General features: G+C 57.6%; 2 protein-coding genes and 1 long non-coding RNA gene across 8 annotated transcripts; 2 read left to right on the forward strand and 1 right to left on the reverse strand.

The window, feature by feature from the left end:
• Positions 1 to 100: 100 nt before the first annotated feature.
• Positions 101 to 3,453, forward strand: IGFLR1 (IGF like family receptor 1). Its single transcript, XM_037819233.1, is given in 5 exon segments — positions 101 to 355; positions 357 to 415; positions 915 to 996; positions 998 to 1,103; positions 1,390 to 3,453. Coding segments are annotated over 5 exon segments (504 nt in total). The 5' UTR covers positions 101 to 155; the 3' UTR covers positions 1,447 to 3,453.
• On the reverse strand, positions 2,461 to 22,572 carry KMT2B (lysine methyltransferase 2B). Of its 5 annotated transcripts, XM_037819306.1 has the most exons (38): positions 22,210 to 22,272; positions 21,064 to 21,136; positions 18,773 to 20,805; positions 18,428 to 18,541; positions 18,170 to 18,320; positions 17,827 to 17,882; positions 17,603 to 17,724; positions 17,369 to 17,424; positions 16,842 to 17,120; positions 16,436 to 16,530; positions 16,083 to 16,181; positions 15,831 to 15,944; positions 15,591 to 15,737; positions 15,385 to 15,480; positions 14,749 to 14,866; positions 14,078 to 14,191; positions 13,754 to 13,938; positions 13,587 to 13,676; positions 13,394 to 13,495; positions 13,179 to 13,252; positions 12,430 to 12,545; positions 12,242 to 12,333; positions 12,023 to 12,160; positions 11,179 to 11,337; positions 10,763 to 10,883; positions 10,605 to 10,683; positions 10,346 to 10,506; positions 9,060 to 9,284; positions 7,682 to 8,978; positions 7,519 to 7,596; positions 7,327 to 7,436; positions 4,351 to 4,488; positions 4,203 to 4,277; positions 3,946 to 4,123; positions 3,583 to 3,690; positions 3,380 to 3,463; positions 3,129 to 3,258; positions 2,766 to 3,041 (listed from the first exon to the last, which is right to left on the reverse strand). In XM_037819306.1, exons 3-38 carry the CDS (start codon positions 20,768 to 20,770, stop codon positions 2,766 to 2,768), a joined length of 7,575 nt encoding a protein of 2,524 aa, XP_037675234.1. In that variant the 5' UTR covers positions 20,771 to 20,805; positions 21,064 to 21,136; positions 22,210 to 22,272. The 5 variants fall into 5 exon arrangements, with proteins under 5 accessions (XP_037675231.1, XP_037675234.1, XP_037675232.1 ...); XM_037819303.1 differs by having other exon boundaries at positions 2,461 to 3,041; positions 17,603 to 17,882; positions 22,210 to 22,572; XM_037819304.1 differs by lacking the exon at positions 21,064 to 21,136 and having other exon boundaries at positions 17,603 to 17,882; positions 22,210 to 22,314.
• Positions 3,724 to 12,911, forward strand: LOC119521236. Of its 2 annotated transcripts, XR_005214318.1 has the most exons (4): positions 3,724 to 4,139; positions 5,959 to 6,011; positions 10,401 to 10,534; positions 11,553 to 12,911. It is a non-coding gene; the product is annotated as an uncharacterized LOC119521236 (long non-coding RNA). The 2 variants fall into 2 exon arrangements; XR_005214317.1 differs by lacking the exons at positions 3,724 to 4,139; positions 5,959 to 6,011 and adding an exon at positions 8,865 to 9,110.
• Positions 22,573 to 23,347: the final 775 nt, after the last annotated feature.

Consider the following 23,347-nt stretch of genomic DNA (forward strand, 5'->3'; position numbering starts at 1 on the left):
TACGGTTGGGAAAAGGGGGGTGGTGTGGGAAGGTGAGTATTGGTCGAGATGGGACACGAATCTATGCAGTCTGGCACCAGAGTCCTTGCTCTTAGTCACCTTGAAGGCTTGTGGGCCTCTCTCATGATGGTCCGGGGGCTGGGAATAGGGAGGGGATGCAGATTCCCCGTTTCCCCCACGTCCACTGCTTCCTTCCTCCGCCTTGGTTTCCTGGAAAGTGCGGCAGTGGCCCCAGTCGGAAGTCCTGTGGTCCCGGCACCCCAGGCTGCAGCCCCGCCCCGATGGGGCCCCACCACCACCTCCGGACGGCTGCAATCGTCCTGGCCTAGGCAGCGCCGCCCGAAGCCTCCCGGTATCCGCCGCTTAGAGCAATGGAACTCAGACAACGTGTGCTGCGGCAGTTCCAGAGCTTCGGGTTACCCCTTGTGCAGGTGAGGAGCAGCGACTGGGCATGCGCACATATCCGGGCGGAACTGGCGGGGTAAGGGGTGCGACCCTATAGGGTGCGACCTCAAGCTTAGAGGTAGGGGCGGGGGGCCTTTGGCAGGGAAGACAGTGGTAAGGGCCTGGGCCTAAGCGAAAGGGGACGGTGTGAGTTCGGAAAGCGCAACGAAAGGGGCGAGGCCTATGAGAGGCGAGGGAGGGGCCCGTGGGAAGGGCGGGCTTTATGCAGATGATCCGGTTGTGAGCGGAGCTTGATGCAGAAGCGGGTGGGTCTTAGGGGGCGTGGCCAAGGTAGGGTAGTGAAAAGAGGGGCCCTGTGTAGAGACGGCGTCCAGAAAACCGGGCTTGTGCGGGACTGCAGGGGCGGGGACATAACTGAGAGGTTGGGGTGAGTACAATCGAAGGGAGGTGCCTGTTGGGCAAAGGGGGGCGGGCTTGGCGGCTGAACGAGAGCTCCTCTCGCCCCCCAGGCTACGAGCTTAGGGAAAATTGTGGACTCAATGACCTCGGCGACTTCCGGCAATACCCGTTCGTAGATAGGATGTGCTCCCGAACAGAGCAACCCCATCGGCGCGGAGCTGTGTAGTCCCTGCGGCGACGGGGCCACGGCCTCCACTCCCGCGGGGAGCCGCGGCCAATCCGGACTGAGCTGCAGAAAGGTGCTAGTGGGGTTTCCGAGGGCCACGGCGAGGGCGCCGCTTGCGGGGGTGGGGGTGGGGCCCGGCGGGGTTGGAGGGCGTGGCTAGGTGTCGGGCGGGCGGGGCCTGGATCCAGGAGGAAGGTTAGCCCCACTGAAGGAGCCTAGAGATAAAAGGAGGTGGTGCGCCATGAAGGGGTTCTAGAGAGGTCCGGGACTCAAAGGCTAGCCAAGGGATTAAAGGCGAGGGTGTAGCCCCTTCGAAGGATAAGGATGAGGTTTGGGCTGACGATGTGGGAATGGGGCAGACACCGCTTTGCTCTCAACTCCTGTGTCCTGACATCTGGAAAGGCGAGCGTCCCTAGCTCCCAGGAATCCAGCTCCCAGTCTGCCGTGGACTTCCGAGCACCAAACCATCCCGGCCAGTCAACTCTCTGCAGGTCTTATAGGATCTTGCCCCTGCCCGTGGTGCTGGCCCTGCTTCTGTCGTCCTGTTCGCGCTGCTGCCAAGGGGAAGTTGGCTCCCTCCCCTTATCCTGGCTTGGTTTGCAGTGGCCCTAACACCCCATTCCTCTTGCACTGTCCTCTCCAGTCTTCCTAGAGGAGGCAGGGGACGCCTGTAAGGAAGTCTCTGCTTCTGCTCCAGTGCTCTGGCGAGTCAGGGATGGGGCCCCGACTAGAGGAGGTGGACTGGAAGCTTGCTCTCCCTCCCCCTTTACTCCTGCTTCTGTCCCCCAGAGCTACCAACTCTGGCTTCACAGCTGTCAGGCCTACTGAAGTGCTGATGGTGCTGCTGGGCCAAGCCTGGGCTGGGTGGGAGCATGGCCTGTGGTGCCACTTGGCACCTGGCTGCGAGATACGGGCTGCCCACTGCCAGGTGAACATTCACCTACTCTCTGCTGCTGCCCAGCCGTTCACCATTGCGGGCCTTGCTTGAGAACTACATGGACAAATAAGCTGCAGGTTCTGTCCAAGCTCAGCTGATCTGGGGTGTGCTGAGCCTAGTACTCCACATAAAGTTTGCCCTGAAATAAATGCCTGCTGTCTGGACCTCATTCAGGGGCCCTCTTGAGGGTACAGTCCTAATTAATTAGGCCAAGCGAGAACAGACATCCTCTCATTCCCCTTCCCATGAGAAGGACCCATTCCTGTGATGTACCAGGAAAGAAAGTCCTGCTATCCCAGGAATAGTACAACCCGAGGACCCAGCTATGCTCCAACCTGGAAGCCTTAAGAGACCCCACAATTTACTTTTAATTCTGAATAGTGACCTCTCACCTAAATGTTGAGGGTGATGGGCTTCCTGAATTCAGCAGCAGGGAGCTCCTATTTGCATCTACCCAGCACCATACAAATGGGAAGACCACCACCTATCCAAACATTGACAGACTTTATTGTGAGGGGGTTCCCACCTGGGACCCCACCCTCTTAAATAAAAAAGTGCATAGAAAAGAAGGGATTTAGAAACTTTTGTACAATATCTACATCCTGGGCCTCCAGGGCAGGAAGGGGGCAATTGCTGAGTAGGCTGGAGGAGTGGAGGCAGGGCCCCTGCCACCTGCATGCCCACATCCACCCTGAACATATGGGTGGGGTGAGATGCTCTGGGAGGGACTTGGGAGCCCCCAGACTAGGGGCAAGATGGCAGCGGGGTCGTGGGGGGCCATGGTGGGCAGCCCCAGCCTCAGTTAAGGAACCGACGGCAGCGCTTGGCACCACAGTTGCAGGGCAGCTTGTTGCTGGCATCCTCTATGGGGAACTTGTAGTCATAGGTGAGCTCTTCACCACGGAGGATACGCCGCAGGGCAAAGATGACAATGTGCTTCTGGCCCTCCACATGGATGACGCGAGAGAAGCAATTGGGCTCACAAGAGTGGTTGATGAAACGGGCAGCATTGCCGTGCATCGTGGCATCCACCACATCAAAGTCATCCATGCGGAACATGTAGCACCCGATGCCCTGCGGGGAGGGGGAGGGGGTCAGAGCTCTGACCCTGTGAGCCACCCAGCTTCCCCCACCTCATTTCCATGACTGGGTGGAGCCCACCTTCCCATCATAGAACTTCTCCCGCTTGTCCGTCAGCACAGAGCGAATGACGATGCCCGAGTACTCAATGACCATCTCGCCAGCGTCGATGTTGCGCTTACAGAACAGGCCCCGCCCGTGGATGGCTGATCTGCAGGGCAGAGTGGGGAGGGGGAGCTCAGAGGTAGGGGGACAGAATGGAGACCGCCCTGGCAGGGTGCTCATCCATCCTAAGGGGCAATCCCCCACCCCCCCCCGCCCAACCCACTCACCTGTAGACCCCCACAGCCTCTTTGGACGTCTTCTTGAGGTGACGAAAGCGCATGGCCATGGGCAGCTCCAGGCTGGTGGCACGTCTGGGGGGGGATGGCCATGTCACCCAGGCTGGCACCCAGGAAAGACTCTCTCTCACCCTTGGCCACCCTCTTTAGGACCCTCCCAGACCACCCCCGGTACCCCAGCCTGCCCTCCATACCTGGTTGACCTGAGCTGCACCTCGTCCTCTTCCTCGTCACAGGTGGCTCCCTCAGGGAGCACCCGGTGCTGGGAAGCCAGGAAGTTGAACATATCAAAGGTGCACTTCCTGCAGGAGGGAGCAAGGGGGGGGAGGCTCACAGCCATTCCTTCAAGGAGATGCTGCGGACCCATTCTTTGCCTGGACTTGCTGCTGGCAGGAGACAATATGGCTGCTGTTTAAGAAACAGCCAAAGGGGAAATGGGTGGAGTTCATTCTTCTGATCTCAACTCTAGAAATAATTTTTGGAGTAGTCTAGGGTCTTCTCTCCGGGTCTGTTTCCCAATATGTACTGACCTAATCTGGACCCTCCAGAGCTCTCACCGGAGATAGACCTCAGCACGGGCTGCCCCATGGGGATTTACGGGTGGCTCCTCCTGGCCCTCGCCCTGCTGGTGGTAGCGGAACTTATAGTGTTGACAGCGCTGGGCCCCAGGTAGCTGCTCTGCCAGGAAGATGACAGCATCGTGGTGGATGCCCAGGAGCCTTGCCCCACTCATTCCTGGGAAGCGTCAAAGGTGAGAACACATGAGTGGCATGGCCCATCTTGCCCCTGGGGAGTCATCCCACCCCCCACTTACCACTAAAGGAGAGATGCCGGAGCCGGGCATGCCCCCGGGCCTCTTGCACCTTCTCAATCAGAGTTCTCCATGCCCCTGGGGAGAGGGCCGAGTCAGAACGGTGTTCTGCCAGACACTTGCCCTCCCGGTCAAGGCACGCCCAACTCACCCTCCAAGCTCTCTGCCTCCACACTGAACCCATCCTCGCTGCTGATCTCAAAGCGCAGGTGTGGGCCAGCCCGTTTCGGGGTCTGGTTCTCTTTGTCCTCTGGGGATGGAGGCTCTTCCTCAGAGCTTGAAGCCTCACCTGTCCCAGGCAGCATGTCAGAATTGGTGGGATCACCCTTCCTGGACTCAGAAGCCACACCCCACCCCGGGCTCCCCCATGCCCTTCTAGCAGATGTCGTGCCCCCTTCCTCCCCAGGCACAAGAATAGATTCCAGGATCTGACAGCCCTCCTCCTGCTCCAATTGCCAAAAGAGCCCTGCAGCATGGAGGTTATTTTTCCTAAGGGGTCTGTGATTCCTTTTCTGCAGGCCCTCCTGGCCACATAAGTAGTCCCACTGAGGCCTGGAGTGCTGTGGCTTGCTGTGGCTCATACAAAGCCAGTTCTGTCAGTGCCCGTTGACCCCATCATTCTGCTGTCTCTCACACAAAACTGAAAATACTGGAGATTTATGTTTTGCACATGGGTTTTGTTTATATATAACACATTTCTGTAAATATCATACATATATCACACAGGTCCATACTCATGGAAGTAAGTATGTTGTATATGACGAACTATTTAACGGATTTCTTGAGGGTTAATTCTGACTAGGTAATAGTTCTGTTTTACATGTGGACTTTGAGTTTGTTTTTTCAACAAATGTTTTCTAACCCAAGTCCCTACCCTATAGAGCTTACATTCTAGTTGGGGAAGAAACAATAAAGAAAAAGGCAAATAACGTACGGGGTCAGACAAGGGTGGAAAGCAGTAGAGAAAAGGAAGCTGGGGAGATGAGAGGAGTGTGTGCATGCATGCTCACGATGCATGGGAAGGTCTCACTGGGAACTGGACTCTACTGGGAGCAGAGAGAGGAGGACCGAGACAGGGAGCCATACAGACAAATCAGGAAGTGTCTGTTGCAGAGGGAATGGCCAATGCAAAGGCCCTGAGGCAAGAGTACGTTTGGTATGTTCAAGAAATGACAGGAAGGCCAGTGTGGGTGGAGCAAGGTGAATAAGGTGCAGAAGAAAAGAAGTCACCAGCAAGGTAATGGGGGGTGGGGAGGTGGGGGAGAAGCGGATAGTGAAGGACCCGGTGGGTTGTGGTGAGAATGAGGGGAGGGCTCTGAGCCAAGAAGGGCCCCGAATCCACTCGGGTAATAACAAGATCCCTTTGGCTTTGTGTAAGAAACAAACTGTGAGGGGCAAAAGAGGAGGAGGGAGACCACGGGGAAGGCTGCTGCTGTAGTCCAGGCGGGAGAGTATGAAGAGACTCAGCCTGGAGTGGGTGGAGTGGAGGAGGAAGAAGTGGTCAGATTCTGGACAGGTTTTAGGGAGCAGACAAGACTTGCTGATGCAGGAGATGTCGGTGTAAGGGAAAGAAGGGGAGGTCAAGGACAAGCGTGTAAGGGAAAGGAGGGGGCGATGAGTTTGGGGCCTGAGCAATTGGAAGGATAAAACTGAGATGGGAAGGGTGGGGAGGATGAGATTAGGGGTGCAGGTTGAGAGCTCAACTTAGGCCATGTTGAATTTGAGATGCCTCTTAGAAACTCTCCCTGTCAACCCACAGGTGCTGAAGGTGAGCAGGCAGCAGGGTGTAGGAGCCTGGAGTTCAGGAACCAGGTGAGGTTTAGAGGCCTGGCTGTCAACCTGACTCTTGCTGGGTGACCCCCACTGTCTCCAGGCCTCAACACCCCAGGGATCTACCCCTGACAACTTCTTCCTCCTCCTTTCATGGTGCTCCCCATCCTCACCTCCATCCTGCCCCCTGAACACAGCAGGACTGACTATAGGGGCCTCCCCAGGGACTTTCTCACAGTCCCCTAGCTAACCTGCAGTGCACTTGCTCACGTCCATGTCTGTTTTCTCCTAACAAAATGTGGCCTGGTCCCTAAGGGCAGGGCCTGCCTCTCATGATCACTGCCACATCTTCATGCCACCTGTGACCCCCACAAGCAGCCTCTCAGTTAAGTATTTGCAGTCCACCTTGCTTCACTTCCGTACTCGGCAGCTGAACTCTATGTAATGACAAAATCCACACAATTGGACAGGATTGGGGCCACAACAAATTCTGGGCTTCAGGCTGCTCTATTACCAGCTTATTTGACCACAGCCCTCTCACTCTCCCACTGCCCTCAGCTACCATGATCTTAACAGATTCCTCTATTAGCAGAGACCTGGATTTCCAGATTCATTGAGTCACTGGTTGCAACTACACCTAACTGCCCCCACCCTGTGACCTAACTAATTATCTCTACAAATCCTCACCTCCCTTCCTCCATCTCAGGGGACTCCCGTTCAAAATAGACCATCATGCCCCCTCCCAACTCCCTTTCCATCCATGATCATCCGTCCTCCTTATCCTTGATTTTGCTGGCTCAGAGTTCACCAAACCCCTCTAAACTGCTGCCTCACCCCCATCCTTAGCTGAGCTATATGGTGAGTACCTGTGTGTGTTTTGGTTTCTTCATCAACCACTCTGTCTTCAGACACCACCACCCTCCACCTCACCCTGCACCACTTACCCATGCGGTACACCAGTCCTCGACCCTACTGATTTTCTTCCCTCCATTCCTGTCCCTCCTCTAGGCCCTAGATGGGCTCCATCTTCTCTGGATGCTCCCTGGAACTTCATCTTTGGCTTTACTAGGTACTTAAGCCTCTGGCCCTGGCAGATTAGGCTTTGAGGACCTCCCCTGGGCTCTTGGGCATCCTGGGCAAAGGACTTTCAAAAGACCTCTCACAATGAGCTGTAATTTCATCCATTTCTGCCACTGGGCCATCAGCTCCCCGAGGGCATCTCTGTAACTCTAGCATTTAGCCTTGGCTCACGCTCAGTGTGCAGTGTTTTCTGAAGTGGATCAATCCTGTATCTGTCTGTGACCCAGATGAACCAAGCACATGAAAGGAAAGAGCAAGGGAGCATGCTGGTCCCTACCTGAGTAGTGGTGCCACTGAGACTCAAGCAGCAGGTCAGGGGGACCATCGGGGACCTGGGGAGGACGACTGTCTGGAAGTGACAGCAGAGGGGACCGTTCCGGGAGGGGCCTGTGAGGAGAGACCTGTCAGCAGGGGAAAGGGACACAGGTCCAGGGCCTTTGGGAAAAGGCGAACTGGCCACTCCACTTACCCAGGGCTTTCCTCCCCAGGATCATCCAGATCGAGAACTCCACGCACTGTGGGCGTTTTCATTCTCACTCGGCTAAACCTGGGGGGAACCATGAAAAGGCTGAACTACCTTCTCTTGCTCACTTCCCTTACCTTCCCCCATCCCACCCCCAGCGCTCACTTACCCACTGCTACCAAGACCTGGAACCTGAGGGATACTCTCCAACAACTCTGCATCTCCATCCATCCGGGGGGTCTTGCTTGGGGGAGGCGCTGGAGGGGAACGGCTGGAGAAGGTGGATACCCTCTTGACGCGGATGGCCTGGCGCGGTGGGCTGGGGGGACCACTGCTTAATACCAGCGTCAGTGGAGGAGGGGGTGGGGGCGGGGCGGGGCGGACCACCCCTACTACTGGCAGCACACCCAGCAGAGGTCCTGGGGGCAGAGTCCAGGAGGTGGGGGTTGTGGGAGGAATGGGAGAGGGTAGGGGTGGCTGCTTCACAGGGGGTGGAACAGGTTCACCTTCCCCAGCCATCTTCACAAACACTTGCCCCAGCTTGTTGACAAGGATGATTTTGGATGTAGCAGGTTTGGGGGGCTCAGGGGCAGGACCCAGGCTCAACACCCGGACCCCTGGGGCTCCAGGGAGCCAGGCAAACGTCCGGGTAGGGTCTGCTGGGCTGGGGGATAGGCCCTGGGGGGGCTGGCTGCCATTTGCCAAGGGAGGCGGTAGGGGGAGTGGTTCCTCTCTGGGCCCAGCACCCCCCTCCCCGGGCCCCCCGAGGTTCTTCAACACAAAATCCACAATTTCCGATGGCAGGTCCTCAGGAGGTCGGGTTCTGTCTCCTGAAGTCCCGATGACCCCAGCCCGGCCCACTCCTGGCCCTGAAGGGGGAGCCCCCTGGCCTCCAGACTGCTGGATGGCCTCAGCCTCGCTGTCTGTGCCATCATCCACTCCATCCAGCTGTTCAATGCGGGGGGCTCCAGGGAGGCCACCAGGAACCAGGACAGAGCCAGACACCACAGTCACAGGGAAGTGGATATAGTGGGTAGTGGGGCTGGTCTCCTCCTCTGAGCTGTCCCCTGGGCCCCCATGGCTGCTCCCCATGGCCCCTGCAGCCACAATCTCTTCCTGGAAGGGCTCAGTCCCCAATAGGCTGGCCGCAAAGTCCAGGTCAGCAGCACTCAGTCCTGAAACCACCTCCATGTCCTCAAAATCTGGGCCCAGGTCTTCAGTGGGTGGTGGAGGAGATGGGGTTGGGCCAGGGGGAGCCAGCTCCCCTGAGGTAGGTGTAAGGGCTGTAACGACTGAGGTAGGAGGGGGCACCCTGAGCTGAGGGGAGGTTCTGAAAGGAGGGGAGGCCCGCCGTGATGGTGGTGGCCTGGGGGCGAGGGGACTGGGACGACGGGAGCGTCTGGGAGGAGCTGGGAAGTCTGGATCACCCACTGTAGGAATGTGGTGGGTCAAAGAAGATGGACTTCCTGTGGGGGGAAGGGTCAGTGTCAGTCAAGAGCTCCTGGCTCACCCCACCCTTCCTCCCCCCAACACTCCCAGGTGCTCACCAGGGGAGGGCAGGGGTCCAAAGGAGATACCGCCCAAGGGCCTCCGGGATGGTGAGTAGTTGGGCACTTTGATTCGAGCCCCCAAGAAAGAGCGGGGAGCTGGAGGGATGCTGCTGGGATCTGGCCGAAGTGGGGGGTCCAAATTTTGAACAGGCAAGTGGTGCTCAGGTGCTCTAGGGATAAGGGCATCTGTATCTGGCAGGGGGTCTTCATGATCCGGAGGCTCTGAAGAGGTGAGAGAACTGCGTCAGGGAGGCAGGGGCTCTTCTGGTAAAGCCTTTTCATATGCCCTTGCTTCTTCTGAGCTGACTGGGCCTTTTCTGCCCTTGTCCCACACATTGCCAGATGTCACCCAGGCCCCAAACTCCCACTGTGACAACTGCAAAACGTCCACACATACTTCTGGGTCAAGGTCTTTTGGTGACTGCACCCAACCCATCTTTTGCCATTTCCCCCACCTTCCTGGAAGATGTCAGGGCTGCCTGTTGGTCTCTCTGGGTCAGCTCCCACATGCCACGAGGGGCACTGTCCTCTCTCCACCACTTTCTTACCTGCTCTGGATATCCCTGCCACATCAAATGCATCCGCCCCATCCTGGTGCTTGAGGCTTCCCATTACCTGGCTCCACCCGATCTTTGCAAGCTGGTTGTTGCCTCCTCCTTCCCCCAACACTCCCGTTTCCAGCCAGGGCAGGTACTCCCTCCTCCCATCTCCATTTCATGTCATGCTCCTAACTGGAATAAACCCCTTACCACCACCACCACCACCCCAATCTCCTCTCCCATTCAGCCCATGATAGCCTCTCCCTTTATAGCTCTCCCAGCCCTTTCTAGCTCCCAGCTCCATCCCTCAGTGCCAACATGGCTGTAAGGGCACCAGTTGGGTACGGAGCAGATCCAGGTTCAAATCCTGGCTCTACCACTGTCACCTGACTCCACCATATTTACCACAGTAAAGTGGAGCTTGTACCTTCCTCAGAGAGTGATGGGGAGCATTATGTGAGCATGTAGCCCTGAGTCAGGAAGCCATAAATGTCTGCTACATTTGTCCCCAACTCACAAGCTAAGACCATGGTGCTCTCTCCTCCTCATTTCCTATGAAATGCTGAGCACAGGCCCAACTCATAACAAGCAGCCAATAAGTTATTTGGTATTGCCGTTGTTAACAACTGAAAACTAGCGAACCCCCCCCGAGTCACTTTAGAGGAGAGGGGAATAAAGATCGGTGGGTAACTGTTTTAGGAGGACAGCACTGAGGAAAAAAAGAAAGTAGTACCAAGACTGTACCTGAAGAAGGGGCGGGGCTGTGCACAATAGTCTGATTCTCTTCTGCTGCCTCCAGGTGAACTGGCTCTTCCCTAGGCCCCCATGGCCGATACTCCAGAATTCGGCACCGATACCAGCAGCGCCGCCGAGCATCCACTGTGCTCCAGTACAGACGGGAGCACCTGATGGGTAGATGTATGGGAACAGAAGGTAGGATGACTTGGGAACAGAATCCAGCCCCTGGTCCCCCAACCCCACTGAGCATCCCCAAACTACTCACTGGTAGCCAATGGGGAAGAGCCGACCCTCACAGTCCGAAAGATCAGACAGAGTACCCAGGGAGTCAATTCGGATGGAGCCTATGGTACAAAGTGAAGGTCAGGAGGGGTGGGGCCAGACAAGGTCAGGAAGACTGTAAGTGGGAACCGGGTGGCTTACCAATGAGCACATTGATGGCATCAGGTTCAAGCCCCGTCAAGAACTTTCGCTTGAAGTTGATGCCCTCAAAATCCACATAGACTCGGCGGAGAACATCAAAGCCATCGGGGGTCACGATCTCCTGGGAGGTGGGTTGGTGAATGGGGGGTGCTGGATTGGTGGTGGTGGTGGTGGTGGTGGTAGTGGTGGTGGGGGGAGATGTGAGGGGAAGGCTCTGTAGGCAGGGACTGAACAGCTGGGGACTTGGCCTAAAGGACTCTGGGAGAACATACAAGGAGGCAGCACTGAGAGGCAGCAAGGGCCAAGACTGAGGGGCTTGAGATCCCTGAGAGGATATGAGGCATCCCCAGGAAATCAGGGTATTCAAAGGGAAGCAAGAGCTATGGAGAGCTCTCTCCCCCACAATTCTGGCTCACCTTGCCATCCAGCAGGTCTGTGTGTTTCTGGCAGAAAACTTTTTTGTCATCCTGAAAGATGCAATAGCTGGCCCGGGCGCACATGAAATGGAAGTTGCTGAGGCAGGAGGAGAGGCAGCAGCCCACCGTGGCTCCAGGCTTCAGGCAGAGCTCACAGCGCTGTGGGTGGAAGGGGCTGCTAAGGGGAGAAGCCAGTGACCGGGGCCAGAGTCTGGCGCACTTGTCACCTCTGTCCTTGAGGCTCTGCTCAGGCCCCCGCCTGGCCCAGCATCTAGCCCAGCAAAGGCCGTCATCCAACATAACCTCTTCCCCAACTGCATCCAGGGTCTGGTGTTTAACAAACTACTGCAGATTTTTTTTTTTTTTTGACACAGACTGTTGCATTAGAGTGAAAAATAACAACAGTTAACATTTACTGAGCAGCATTTATCATCGTTCTCACACCGTTCCAACATGGAGCCTGTATCATTTCACTTAATCCTCCCAACCACCCCACACGATAGATAACTCTCATCACCGACAGAATGCATGAATGCCTCTGTCGCAGGCTACAGCTCACCTCACAGGGACATGGTAAAAGCTAAAGGGCATACTGTATAGGAAGCATCCAGCCCTCAGGTCCAATCAACAGGAGTCTTTTAACTTTTAGTCTCTCAGGCTTCAGGCCCAGCTATGGCCAGAAGTCACAAACAGGAAAAAAGCTGCTATCACTACAGCACCAGAGTCCTGGAACAATGAAAAAAGGCACCTAGGACAAGCAATGAAAGGATGAGCCCTAGAAGACAATGTGAGAGAAGAGCTGGGACCCTGAGGGCCACCCACCTCTCCAGGCTCATGCCCTTACCATCTGCCTCCCTCGAGCCACAGCAGCATGCACATTCTTAAGAGAGCCGTCGTTCTCCTCAAACACTTCGGCTGACCAGATGGCACAATTAACATGTGTCCACTCATTCTGCCCAATGTACAAGAGCCGCCCTGCCTCCTGGGGCAGAAGAGGGATGGTGTAAGGGGGGATCCCAGGGACCAGACCCCACGTCCTGGGGCTTCACACAGCAGCCCTCACCTTGGAATCCGCATCTCCATACTTGAGGCAGAGGGCACACTGACGGGGGTCCTCCATGTGTGAGAAAGCAGCTGGCTCCTTGCCCTGGAAAGCTGGAAGGGACGTGGGAAGGGAGGTACAAGAATCAGGACCTGGAGTCTGACCCACTGACTCAGGAGCCCTAGTATCCAGACCCTAATTCCCAATACCTGCTGAGGGGCCCCCCGGAGGCTGCCCCGATTCTGGGATCTCTGGTTCCTGCTGCCTCCACTGAGCATAGACGTGGTCCAGGGATGGGGGCAACACCGCATTGGGAAGGACTCCGCTGTGGACAGGCAAGGTCAGCATCTGACATCTCTTAATAAATACTGTTGGACTTGCCCCACCCACTAATATCAGCCTAAACATGCCATGACACACCCTCTGTCCTCTCTTCATGGGAAATTTCTTTCAATCCCCCAAGCAACTCAGGCTCTAATGCCATTTCATACATGAAATGCTGTAACCCATGCTTGGAATACTTTTCCTCCACATCTCAGCTCAGATATTACCTCTTCTGGGAAGCCTTCCTTGATCCCAGGCTCAGGCAGGGCCCTCCTCTGGGCATGCACAGTCCCCTGGACTTCCCTACCCTACCGTTATCACATGGGTCACCAGTGCCAGCCCAGCCCCCTAAACATGAACTTTTCAAGCACAGGGCCCAATCTGACTTGTTTACTTGTGTCCGTAACACTGCCTCGCAGAGAGTAGCAACAAAATGAGAGTTAACCAAAAATCTGTCTCTGCTAGTTTAGAAACACTGGGGAATCTCATTCTTGTTCCACTACCCTCCTCTCCAGCCTCCCGATCCTAACTCTGCTCCTCATCTATTTTCAGCCTGCTTGAACCCTAGATTCCCAGATGCCTGTGCCTTTGCCCTCACTCCCCGGTTCCCCTCCCGTTACCCAGCCTTGCTCACTTTGGCAGCCGGGTACTCCGTCGCCAGTACTTGGGGTCGTGGGCGTCAAACCAGCCGAATGCAGATTCTAGCAGCTGAGGAGTAGGTTAACAGGGTGAGAAGAACTGGCTTCCCCAGAACAGTTGGTGGGGGCAGGGTTGGAAGGACAACCCCCCCCCCCCCGCAACCTCCGCTGCCACTCAACACATCCTTCAGGCATCCCCCAGAAAGCTCACCTTCAGCAGGAGCCCCTTCATCTGGCCTCCAGCCCGGCGCTCTGGGGTTTCTCCTTCCAAGTGTCTTGTCAAGATGCCCACCACGTCCTCCATGAAGCTGTGCTGTAAGGGGGTTTGTCAGGTTCTGAGCCCCCACCCCACTCCCAGACCTCTCGTCCTGGCACCCACCCGCTCCTCCCCATGTCCTTCTCACCACAGACTTGTAGTGACCTTCCTCAAAACGCTGACTTATGGCTTGCAGATCGCAGGGCCCAGAGTGCAGCTGCTTCCCATCCTGCCCACACTGCAATAAGGGGGAAGGTCAGTAGGGCCAGTGCTGGGCCTGGCCTCACCCCCTCCCGCCTCCTGAGCCCTCCAGACCTGGGCGCACAGCAGCAGTGGGCCTGCCACCTTGGAGCTCAGTAGGCCCTGGAGCACCTGGCGTAGGCCCCCCCGAAGGGCCCCACTCAGGGCCTCTCGCCAGCGGGGGTGTGTGGCCCCAGCACATGGCCCACAAGTGTACAGCACTGAGTCTGGCAGCCCTGAAAGGATCTCATAGTCCTCATCTGGAAAAGCCGGGGTGGAAAAGGAGAAAACGGTTAGGGAAGATGCGAGGGCTCCCAGCAGCCTCTCAGTCGCCAAGGAATATTTAGCCCACCTGTCCTCTTAAGGGCTGAGGCGTGCTCTGGGACTCTGCCCCCTCACCTGAGAGCCCCTCGCACTTGGCGTGCACCCAGTGGTCACACTGCGCGCACTGCATCATCTTGCTTTCATAGTCATTGTCTTCATAGCAGTGTGTGCAGATTGGGCAGTAGTTTCCTGGATGAAAAGGCAGGAAAGGGAGAGTCAAAGGGGCTGGGGTTACTACCTACCCCTCAGAGTCCTAGTTCAGAGACCCACCAACCCTTGACTGCGCAAGGGCTGCCTCCATTATGCCCTCATCTTTGGCCCTTACTTGGCCTTACTGACAAGAAGCTGGGTGAGGACCTGACCTCCTTTCTCATTCTGCAGCCCCAAAACCTCATAAAAAACAAAACCTTACAAAACGTGCTGCCTAAACAAATGAGGGTTTAGGGTTTCCCAACTGCTCCTGCAGACTTAAGGTTCTGGGTAGCATCTCCGGGACCATCGAGAGGATAAGGTCCTAGGCCCTCCACCTCTCCCACCCCACTCCCCTATTCCCCGCCTTCTGAGTAGCTCTGTGTTCCTGTTTTACATACTAGATGGGCATCCGTGGAGAAGTACCTCGAAAGGAAGAAAATGTTCCTTAGCTAGAAAAAGGTGGAAAGCCACCAGAAGAGCATTTGTTTGTCCCGTGTGTTTAGGATCCTGCCCCACCCCTGGCCCCAGGGCCCAGGGCCCCTCCTGGTCCCCACCTTTCTCAAAGAGCTGGGTGCACCTGGGGCAGAGGCTGTAATCTCCAGACCACTCGACGTCCCAGTTCTTGCCTGGAGTTGCCCCACAGCTCTTACAACGCACGCAGGCTGAGCATATCTGGGGAAACGGGGTGTGTTAGGGGCAAGCCAGACACTGGGATGGAGCAGTATGAAAGGGAGATGGCGGGGAGGAAGGAAGCAGGAAATAGATGAGGAAGGTCAGATAAGAGAACAGTTAAATGGGGAAGATAAAGACAGACAAAGAGGAGGAAGGGAGAGAAAGAGGAGAAGGGCACGAGGTGAGAGAGGAAAGGTAGGAGAGAAATGAAATGGGGAAACTCACAACAGGAAGATGGGAGGAGTGGAAATTAGGCTAAAGCAGAGGATTCTGAGCCCGGGACTACAGAATCCATGAGCCCCAAAGCCACTATACACAAATTCTGCATACAAATTATGTCTATATGAAATTTTTGAAGAGGAAATTTGTTGCTTATCAAAGTTCTCAGAAGGAAATTGTCAAAAGGTTCCCCAATGCTTCCCCTCTTCATGACAGTCCTGGCCTACATACACCGAGTTTGGGGGTGGTGGTGGCATTAATCAGACCCCAAAGCAAGGGGTGTGGGCTGCATCTCTCACCCAGTGGCGCCGTTTGCGTGTGGCCCGGGTTGGGTAGCTGGGCCCCAGGCAGGCTGGGTGGTAAGCATGGCGGCAGCGCTCACACTCCAAGAGGTGCTGTTGGATGTTGGAGAAGACAGCAATAGCAGCACCTACTGGCAGAAGGGACAGCCTTCTCCTCCATGCCTCCCCCCGCCCCATCCCCAAGTTGACCCCTGGGACCAAACCTTGGTTCCTCGGCCTTTGCGCCCACAGACATGGCAGAACTTGCAGCGGCGGCAGCACCAAGTGTCATGATGCTGAGGCAAGGGCCGCTCTGCCTCCTCCAGGCAGAATGGGTGGAAAGGGTCACAGCAGACTTGGCAGAACACCAGCTGGGGTGGGAATAAATGACAGGCACAGGCTGAAGCCAGACGGTCAGGGGAGGGGACCCTTCTGAGGGGGCTCAAGAAAGGCAAGGCTCCAACCTCATGCAGGCCTTTGCTGGCACATAGCAAGCACACCATTGGCGGCCCCCCTGGCACGGAGGTGAGCACGCTCAGGCCGCCCATCAGCCATACATTCTCCAGGTCACAATCCTCCTAAGGGAAGACAGGACAGAGATCAGAGAGCAGCCAGGAGTACAAGCCAGACCATGCATAAAGTCCTGGCTTCCCTGACACAATCCAAACGTTTCTTTCAAATATCACCTGTGCACCAACCCCACCTCAACTCTGTACCTTAAAATCCACACGGACCCGGTGTACACCGTCAGGGGACTTCTGTTTTCCAGTCCAGCCATTGGGAAAAGAAGCAAAGGGGCCAGGGGCCAAAGCATCCTAGGAAGGGATGGGGGTGGTGGTCAGAAGGCTGCTAGACCCTGCTCTCTGCAGACTCCTCTCCCCACTGCCCTTTCCCCCAGATCCTACATTGTTTTCCACACCAGCAGGCCCACCTCATGCCTCTGTGCCAGTCCTCTGGACATACCACGGCAATCAGGTGTGCCCGTTACTCTGATTTGCCGGGAAGCTCCTGGAGGACAGGAGTCATGCCTTGAGCTCGGCTTGGGTTTCTTGTGTGGGGCTGTGCTGACCTTGTCCAGGCGCTTTCGGGCCTTGAGCTGCACCACGGGCTGCAGGGTGGGTTTGCGAGGCCGGCTCTGCTCCTCAGGTTCTGGCACTGGCAGCTCTAGGTGGGACACATTAGCAGTAAGGTCCCTGCCCTGCCCTGCCCTGCCCTGCCCAGCCAGCAACCTCCTCTTCCACAGCCCTGTTCCACTGTTACCTAGACTCCCAGGACCACTAGGATGACTCTTAGGCCTTGCTCAATAAGCTCACTGAAAACCTCACATACCAGATCCGTGTCTACCTTAAAACCTCTCCGTTCTCTGCCCTCAGCCACTTTCTCTACCAGACTGACAGAGCCCTGGGTCTGGGAACCCTGTCCCTTCCACAAAAACACAGGACTGACTGTTAGAGGAAGCAGCAGGTAACTCGCACCATTCTCTCGTGGGGTCCGACGCCGGGGAGCAGGAGGACCCCCAGGCTCTGAATCATCTGAGTCCTCGAAGATATCATAGGAGGGTCGCTGTTTGACGCAGCGCCGGGCTGACTTGCGCTGCAGTAGGAGGGGGTCCTGCTCCTCGGGCCCTGGGGGGGCCATCACCTCCTCCCGGGGTCCCCCAGCTCCCGCCCCCCGGCGTGGGCCTGGAGGACCAGGGGAGGCCTCAGGAGATTCATCGGAATCCCAGGGCAACAGCGTCTTCACTATCGTCCGGCCTGTGGGAACAGGGGACTTAGTGGGATTAGAGCTAGCGAGGGACAGAGGCAAAGCTGGGATGGCAAAAAGCCAGAAAGTGAGGCAAAAGAGAATGAATATGGGAGAAACACAAAAGCATATGATGGGCAAGAAGAAAAGAGTGGTGGATTGCAAAGATAAGGGGAGACAGGGAAATAAAGAAGACGTGGTTTCCTTCAGACCACAAATCTAAAGGTTTTGGGGAGAAATGCTCCTCAAAACTCACTACCTTTTTTAGCCAGCCGTTCCATCTTCCGAGCCTCTATCTTGTCACACTTCCGGTATCTGGGGAGGGGAGCAGCACGTTACCAGGGGAGGTGACTGGTGGTCTGGGGGAAGAGAGGAAGCCCTCCACAAGGATGCCAACCCCACTGCTCTGGCTGGGCAGAAGAGGAGCTAGGGCAGGAGGCCTGAGGGACAAACAATCACAGGTGGGAATGGAGGCTGCACCTTAACTACTCACACACAGCACTGCTTCTTGGTGTTGGGGCCCCCAAATTTGGGCTTGTCCAGGCAGTTGACACAGGACCCACAGTCCTGCACACGCAGGCAGCCCCGACAGTGTCCACACCGTGCCATCCGCATCTTCTTGCCGTGGTGAGAAGGCAGTGAGCGCCGGGGCGTGTGGGCTAGGGCCCCTCCAGACCCTGCAGGCTCTGAGTCCCCCCCGGGCCCTGCTGACTCCACCTTTCCCCGCCGGGAGCGTGATGGGACACTCTCCGTCTCAGATGTTGATGACGTATCTATTGCAGCAGATGGAGAGGAGGGCATGGAGCCACAAAGCTACCAGGCCTGCTACCTCTAGTTGCCCTATTCTCTGCTATTCAATCAGTTCTCTGGTTCCCACTTTCCCACACTGTTCAGGTCCCAGGTACCCCTAGACAAACCCATTTTGTTTAAGACCCAGGACTCCAACCCACCTGCCACCAGGCCCCTAGCACCTGACTTGGCTCCCACTCTCAGCATACTCCTATTCTCACCCCCAATCCGGACCCAACTGTCAAGTCTCCCACCACACCTCCCTTCCTACCCTCTGTGGCGAGGTCCTGCCGATCCCGGAGAGGGAGGGCACTGAGGCGGGGGACGTCTTCAGGTACCATGGCCCGGGCCTGACCTAGGGCCACAGCAGCATGACGGCAGACATGTTTGATGCGGGGGCCTTGCACAGGGGACTCAGGGCCCTGGGGGAGGAGAAACCGGGAATATACATGGGGAATTGCTCCTTGTGCTCCTGCAGCCCTGTTCCTCCAATCAGCCTTCTTCAGGAGGCCATTCTCCCACTCCATACCGAAGGTCTCTCTCTCTTAGCTTCCACGGATTCATCTTCAGACCTGACAGGACCTCTGTCTGGCATCTGTTTGACAGTTCCCACAACCTCCTCCATCTGCCCGCCAGGGCTCAGCTGGAGGGTAGGAGGGAATAAACAAGGTCATGGCTGGAAAGATGGGGATGGGGGATAGCATGGGGAGAAGTGGGGCCAGAAAAGGAACTCGGGAATCTGGGGAATGGGAGAAGGACTAAGGGGTCCCTATAATGCAGGAAGGAGGGTGCCTAGGGAGGCAGGTCAAGGGGTTGCAGAGAATCACGGCTAGATGGACTGGGTGCAGGAGCCTGGCCAAAGGCCCATGCTCACCGGCATAGAAGATGCCACTTTCTGCTGCTGCTGCTGGTCAATCTTGAATAGTTGTACTTTGGCTCTCTTGAGAAGGCTGAACATTTTCTCCTCCACCCCAGAGAGTGGTAAGGAACCCAGGTCCACAATCTGGGTCTTTTCCAATGGTGGTGGCTGTTGTGGTGGTGGCAGCGGTGGTTGTGGTTGTAACTGTGGCTGTGCCTGCTGTGATGGTGGTGGTGTCTGGGGCAGTAGCTGGGCTTGCGAGGCCTGCAGGGGCTGCTGTAGCTGAGTCTGGGGCTGTTGCCCATTGCTTAGAGCTGGAGCCCCATGAGGGAGCCCCTCGGCCTTAACAGGAGTGGCGACCACAGGAGCAAATCGAGGCAAGCTGAGGTGGTTGGTGCGACCCACTGCCCGCAGCTCAGGCTCAGCTGGAGAGTCATCGGCAGGAGGAGACTCTGGCTCAGAGGCTTCAAGAGCCCCAAGAGGAGGAGGAGGAGTGAGCACCGATTCATATATCTTCAGGTGGGCCTCGCTTGGGGTAAACTGAGGGGCCCGAAGGAGCAGGGGCCTTCGAGATGGGGTTACAGGGGCAGGCACTGGGGGTGGAGCTGGCGGAGGGGCAGGGGGAGGAGGGGGCAGCTCCCGGGTCAGTGAGGTCCAACGAAATGTGGGTTCTCTTAGGATGGAACGTCTCTTCTCGGGGAGTGGAACTGGGGTAGGTGGGGGAGTTGGGGCACGTGGTGGAGAGGGAGCTGGTGCTGGTTCCTGTGGGGCCAATGGGGAGATGGCAATGGGAGGCCGCGGAATAGGTGAGACTTCCACCTTTAGGGGTTTGCGGGGGTCTTCATCCATAAATCGCCGGGGTGTCTTGATGACACGGGAGGAACGCGCACTCACCACAGGCATAATAAACTGCCGGATATTCTTCAGGAAGGTGGTGCTTTTGGGTGCCACAGTGGGACTGTCTTCTGGAGGGCCTCCCGTGGTGATGCTAGGGGTTGAAGTGGGAGGGGAGGGGCCCTCTGGTCCTGCCCGAGCAGCTTCCCGCTCCGCCCGCTGGCTGGGAGTCAGCGGAGGCCGGCCTCTCTTCCTGGAACAGGTAGCTGGAACCACGGGAGGAGGGGATTCTTCCTGCTCATCTGGGGCAGGCGGCGGTGGAGGAGGTGGTAGGGGTGGGGGGGACAATGGGGGTGGTGGAGGGCAAGGTGGGGGGGGAGGAGATGCTGACAGAGGTGGGCCGGGTGGAGGAGGAGGGGCTGGAGGAGTTGCAGGTGGTGATGGCAGCTTTGCCTCCTCCTTTTCCTTGGTTAGCACCATCTCTTCCTCAGCTATAACTTTCTCTTCTTTCTCTCCCCCCTCCTCCTTGGCCTTCTCTTCTTCTTTCTCCTCCTCCCTTTCCTCCTCCTCCAGCTTCTGCTCCTGCTTCTTCCAGCAAGGACCCCCTCCCTGTCCAGAGCCAACTTTTCCTTGGGGGGCATCCTGCCAGCTTTCCCCAGTTTGACCTTGACCCTGACTTAATTCAGGTCCCAAGGACAACTGTCCCATCTTCACTTTCTTGGCTTTTGAAACAAACTTGATCACAAGAGGGAGCCCTCCTCGGCCTCGGCCCCGGCCTCCACGGCCTCCACGCCCAGACTGTCCTCCACGCTTGGGGGTCCCAGGTCCTGGGCCTGGCCCCTCCTTGCACTTCCAGCTGCCAGTTCGGTGTTTTATTGGAACCACAGGAGGTGGGGGCTCAGGTTTGGGGATTGTCACAGCTGCTTCTGCCACCACTACTGCTGGTGGCTTCTTCCTGCAAGGGCCTGCTGGCCGTCCTGGGGGCCGTCCCCGAGACCGACGGGGGGTGGAGGGCTCACATGCCCGGTTCCGGGGGGCTGGGGGTTCCTGGGCCCGCCGGAGAAGTTCAGTCAGTGCCTGCACCATCCGTTCTGTGCCCTCCTCACCCCGTTTCCGGGCAGGGGTCTTTGGGGGTGTAGGAGCCACATCTGCTAGGCGAGGAGGCGGAAGGGGGGTCATCTTATGCTTGCGGCCCCGACCTCGGGGGGCTCGACCTAAAAGGAGAATAGGTGTGGGGAGATGGGTCAACCTGGCCCTGAAGACTGAGGAAGGCACTCCAGGGACTGGGGTGGGGCGGGGCAAAGACTAAATCTTACTTGTCTATTTCCCCCACAGCCCAGCCTAGTTTGGGCTTTGAACAAAGAACACACTCAGTAACTGATGGAGACTCTAGGTGTATAGGGAAGAGCTGGCATGAAGAGCGAGAATAACATTTCTGTAGAGCTACAGAGGTAGAGTTTCCCATCACTCACCTCGCTGGGATCGGAGCGCAGAGCGCAGGGAACTGGGGGCCACATCTTCATCTGAATGAAAACCCTGAAACTCCTGATTTAGGGGGCCAGGGGTGGAGGGGAGAAACAGCAGTCAGTACCAAAGCCCTCGTTCCACCTGGGACTCAGATATCAAGGAATATCCCCAGCTTCCCCTTTAACATACCCCTGCCTATTTATAAAAGAATTAAGTCTAAAAGAGAGTAGAAAACAAGCTCCCTCTCTACGGACAGAACCACAGGGTATTTTGATCCCCACCCCAGCACAGCCGTCAGTCATTGGCCCACTGGCTCAGAAGGGGAACAAAACATGGTCCCCTCAGGTTAGGCAGTAGACACTACATTCAAGAGTTCCCTCATACTCCAACTCGCGGAAAAATGGGACCCACCTTTTACATCCTCGTGGGTCATAGTTTCTTTATGAGTGAAAAACGGAATAGGGGTACCCAAGGATGAGAAAGGAGGGCCCCCAACTGGTTACTAACCATTGGTCCTAAGTAATACAACCTGCACCTTCCTGCTTTTTCTGAGAGCTTGGACTGAGCTGAACTCAGACCTGCCAGAAAGCCAAGTCTCACCCTTCACTCCATTCCACAGTTGTTAGTGCCCTTTCAACCCATGCCCCAGGAGGAAGCCCTCCACCACTCTACCCTCCACCTTAGGTCAGAAAGGAAATTGGGGCACTGGTGAAACCAGGGATGTGTCACAGGTTACAGGGTCCGGGGGGAAGCCTACAACCCAGACAGCCCTGGCCTCGGTCCACCAAAGCCACGCTGCTGCTGTCAACCACCACGGAGACGGCATGTAGTCCCCACTGCCTCCTCGCTGAAACCTGTACTGCCCTAGCTTTGCTGACTACCAAGAAGAATCAGCCTAGGATCCTTCAGCAGGACCCGCCTCGGGCCCAAGTGGCCAGCTGCAACCGGGACTTCTCTATACACTTTCAGAAGCCCCTTCCACCGAAAGCTCCGTGCAGCCTATTTCAATACTCTCACGCCTCTTTCCAGGGCTCCTTCTCCCGGTAGGAGCCCTGAGGACCGATTTTCCCACGCCACCCGGGAGCCACGCAGACCCTGAAGCCCCTTGCCTCCGCCCCGCTCCGCGCTGGGGACGCCTCCGACCGCCTCACCTCATCGTCGGATTCCTCGTTACTGCTGTCCTCCTCTGGCACGCAGCCCCGGCTCGGGCCCCAGCCCCGGCCCCGGCCCCTGCCCCGGCCCCGCTGGACGCGCGGGCCAGCCCACAGGCGGCGAAGCCGGCGCAGGCCCCGGCGGAGTCCCAGCAAACGGAGCAGGGCCGTGTCCTCCCCGGGCTCGGCTCCGCCCGGCCCCGCCGCGCCGCCGCCGCGCCGCAGAGCTACCCGCACTCTCTCGGCCCCGTTGCCCCGTCCGCCGCGGCCCCCGCCCCCGCCGGAGCCCCGCGGCCGGCCCGGAAAGCGGCCCCGCGCGGAGCCAGGCCCGGGGCAACTGCCGCCGCCCGCCGCCGCCGCCATCTTGGCACCGTGAGAGGGGCCGGGGAGGCGGGGGGAGGGGCGGCCCGTGCGCAGGGCCGGGGGGAGGGGAGGGAGAGGAGGGGCGGGGCGGCTCTGGATCACGACAACAACCAGCGACGCCGCGGGGCTGGCGGGAGCCGAGGGCTGGGCTGGCCACGCGCGGGGCACCACGGGAGCGGGAGTCCGCGGTCCGTTGGTCGTCCCCCTCAGCCTGCACCTGAGGAACATAGACTCCGCGTCGCCTTCGGAGAGGTGCGAAGCGCAGGCGCCTTCGGGAAATGTAGTCCAGGCGCCTTGCTTCTTCCGCCGGGAGCTAGGGCCGCGAGAGCTGGAACTATGGCGTCCCGAGCAAGGTCCTGAAAGCAATCTTGGGCCTGCTGGGAGGTGTGGTCCCACCCCAGACGCCTTCCCTTGCCCTTGTCCCGACAAGCCAGCCCGCGTGGACTGCCATTCCCAAGGTGCAGCAGGCTTCGGTCCTGGGGACCCCGGATACACTGGGGAATGGAGTTCGCGACTGCGGAAGGCGTGGGCTTCGGAAGGGGCGGGGGCAAAGGGTTGTCTCAGTTTCAGGCGTGACCCGGAGGCCGGTCGGCACCGCTGGGAGGAGGGAGGCTGGGAGAGGCTAGGGGAGAGAGGGCGGCTGGCCGAAAGCAAGGCGGAGCACGCGTTCCGCTGGAGCCCCGGGCCGGGCGCGCCCAGACAGACTCTGCGCGCGGTGCCCGTGGCCTGCTTGCTGTGAATGGGTCGAGTGACTTGGGGTCTCACAACCCGCTCA

Source organism: Choloepus didactylus, chromosome 27 (genome assembly GCF_015220235.1).
Source record: "Choloepus didactylus isolate mChoDid1 chromosome 27, mChoDid1.pri, whole genome shotgun sequence".
Lineage (NCBI taxonomy): Eukaryota > Metazoa > Chordata > Mammalia > Pilosa > Megalonychidae > Choloepus > Choloepus didactylus.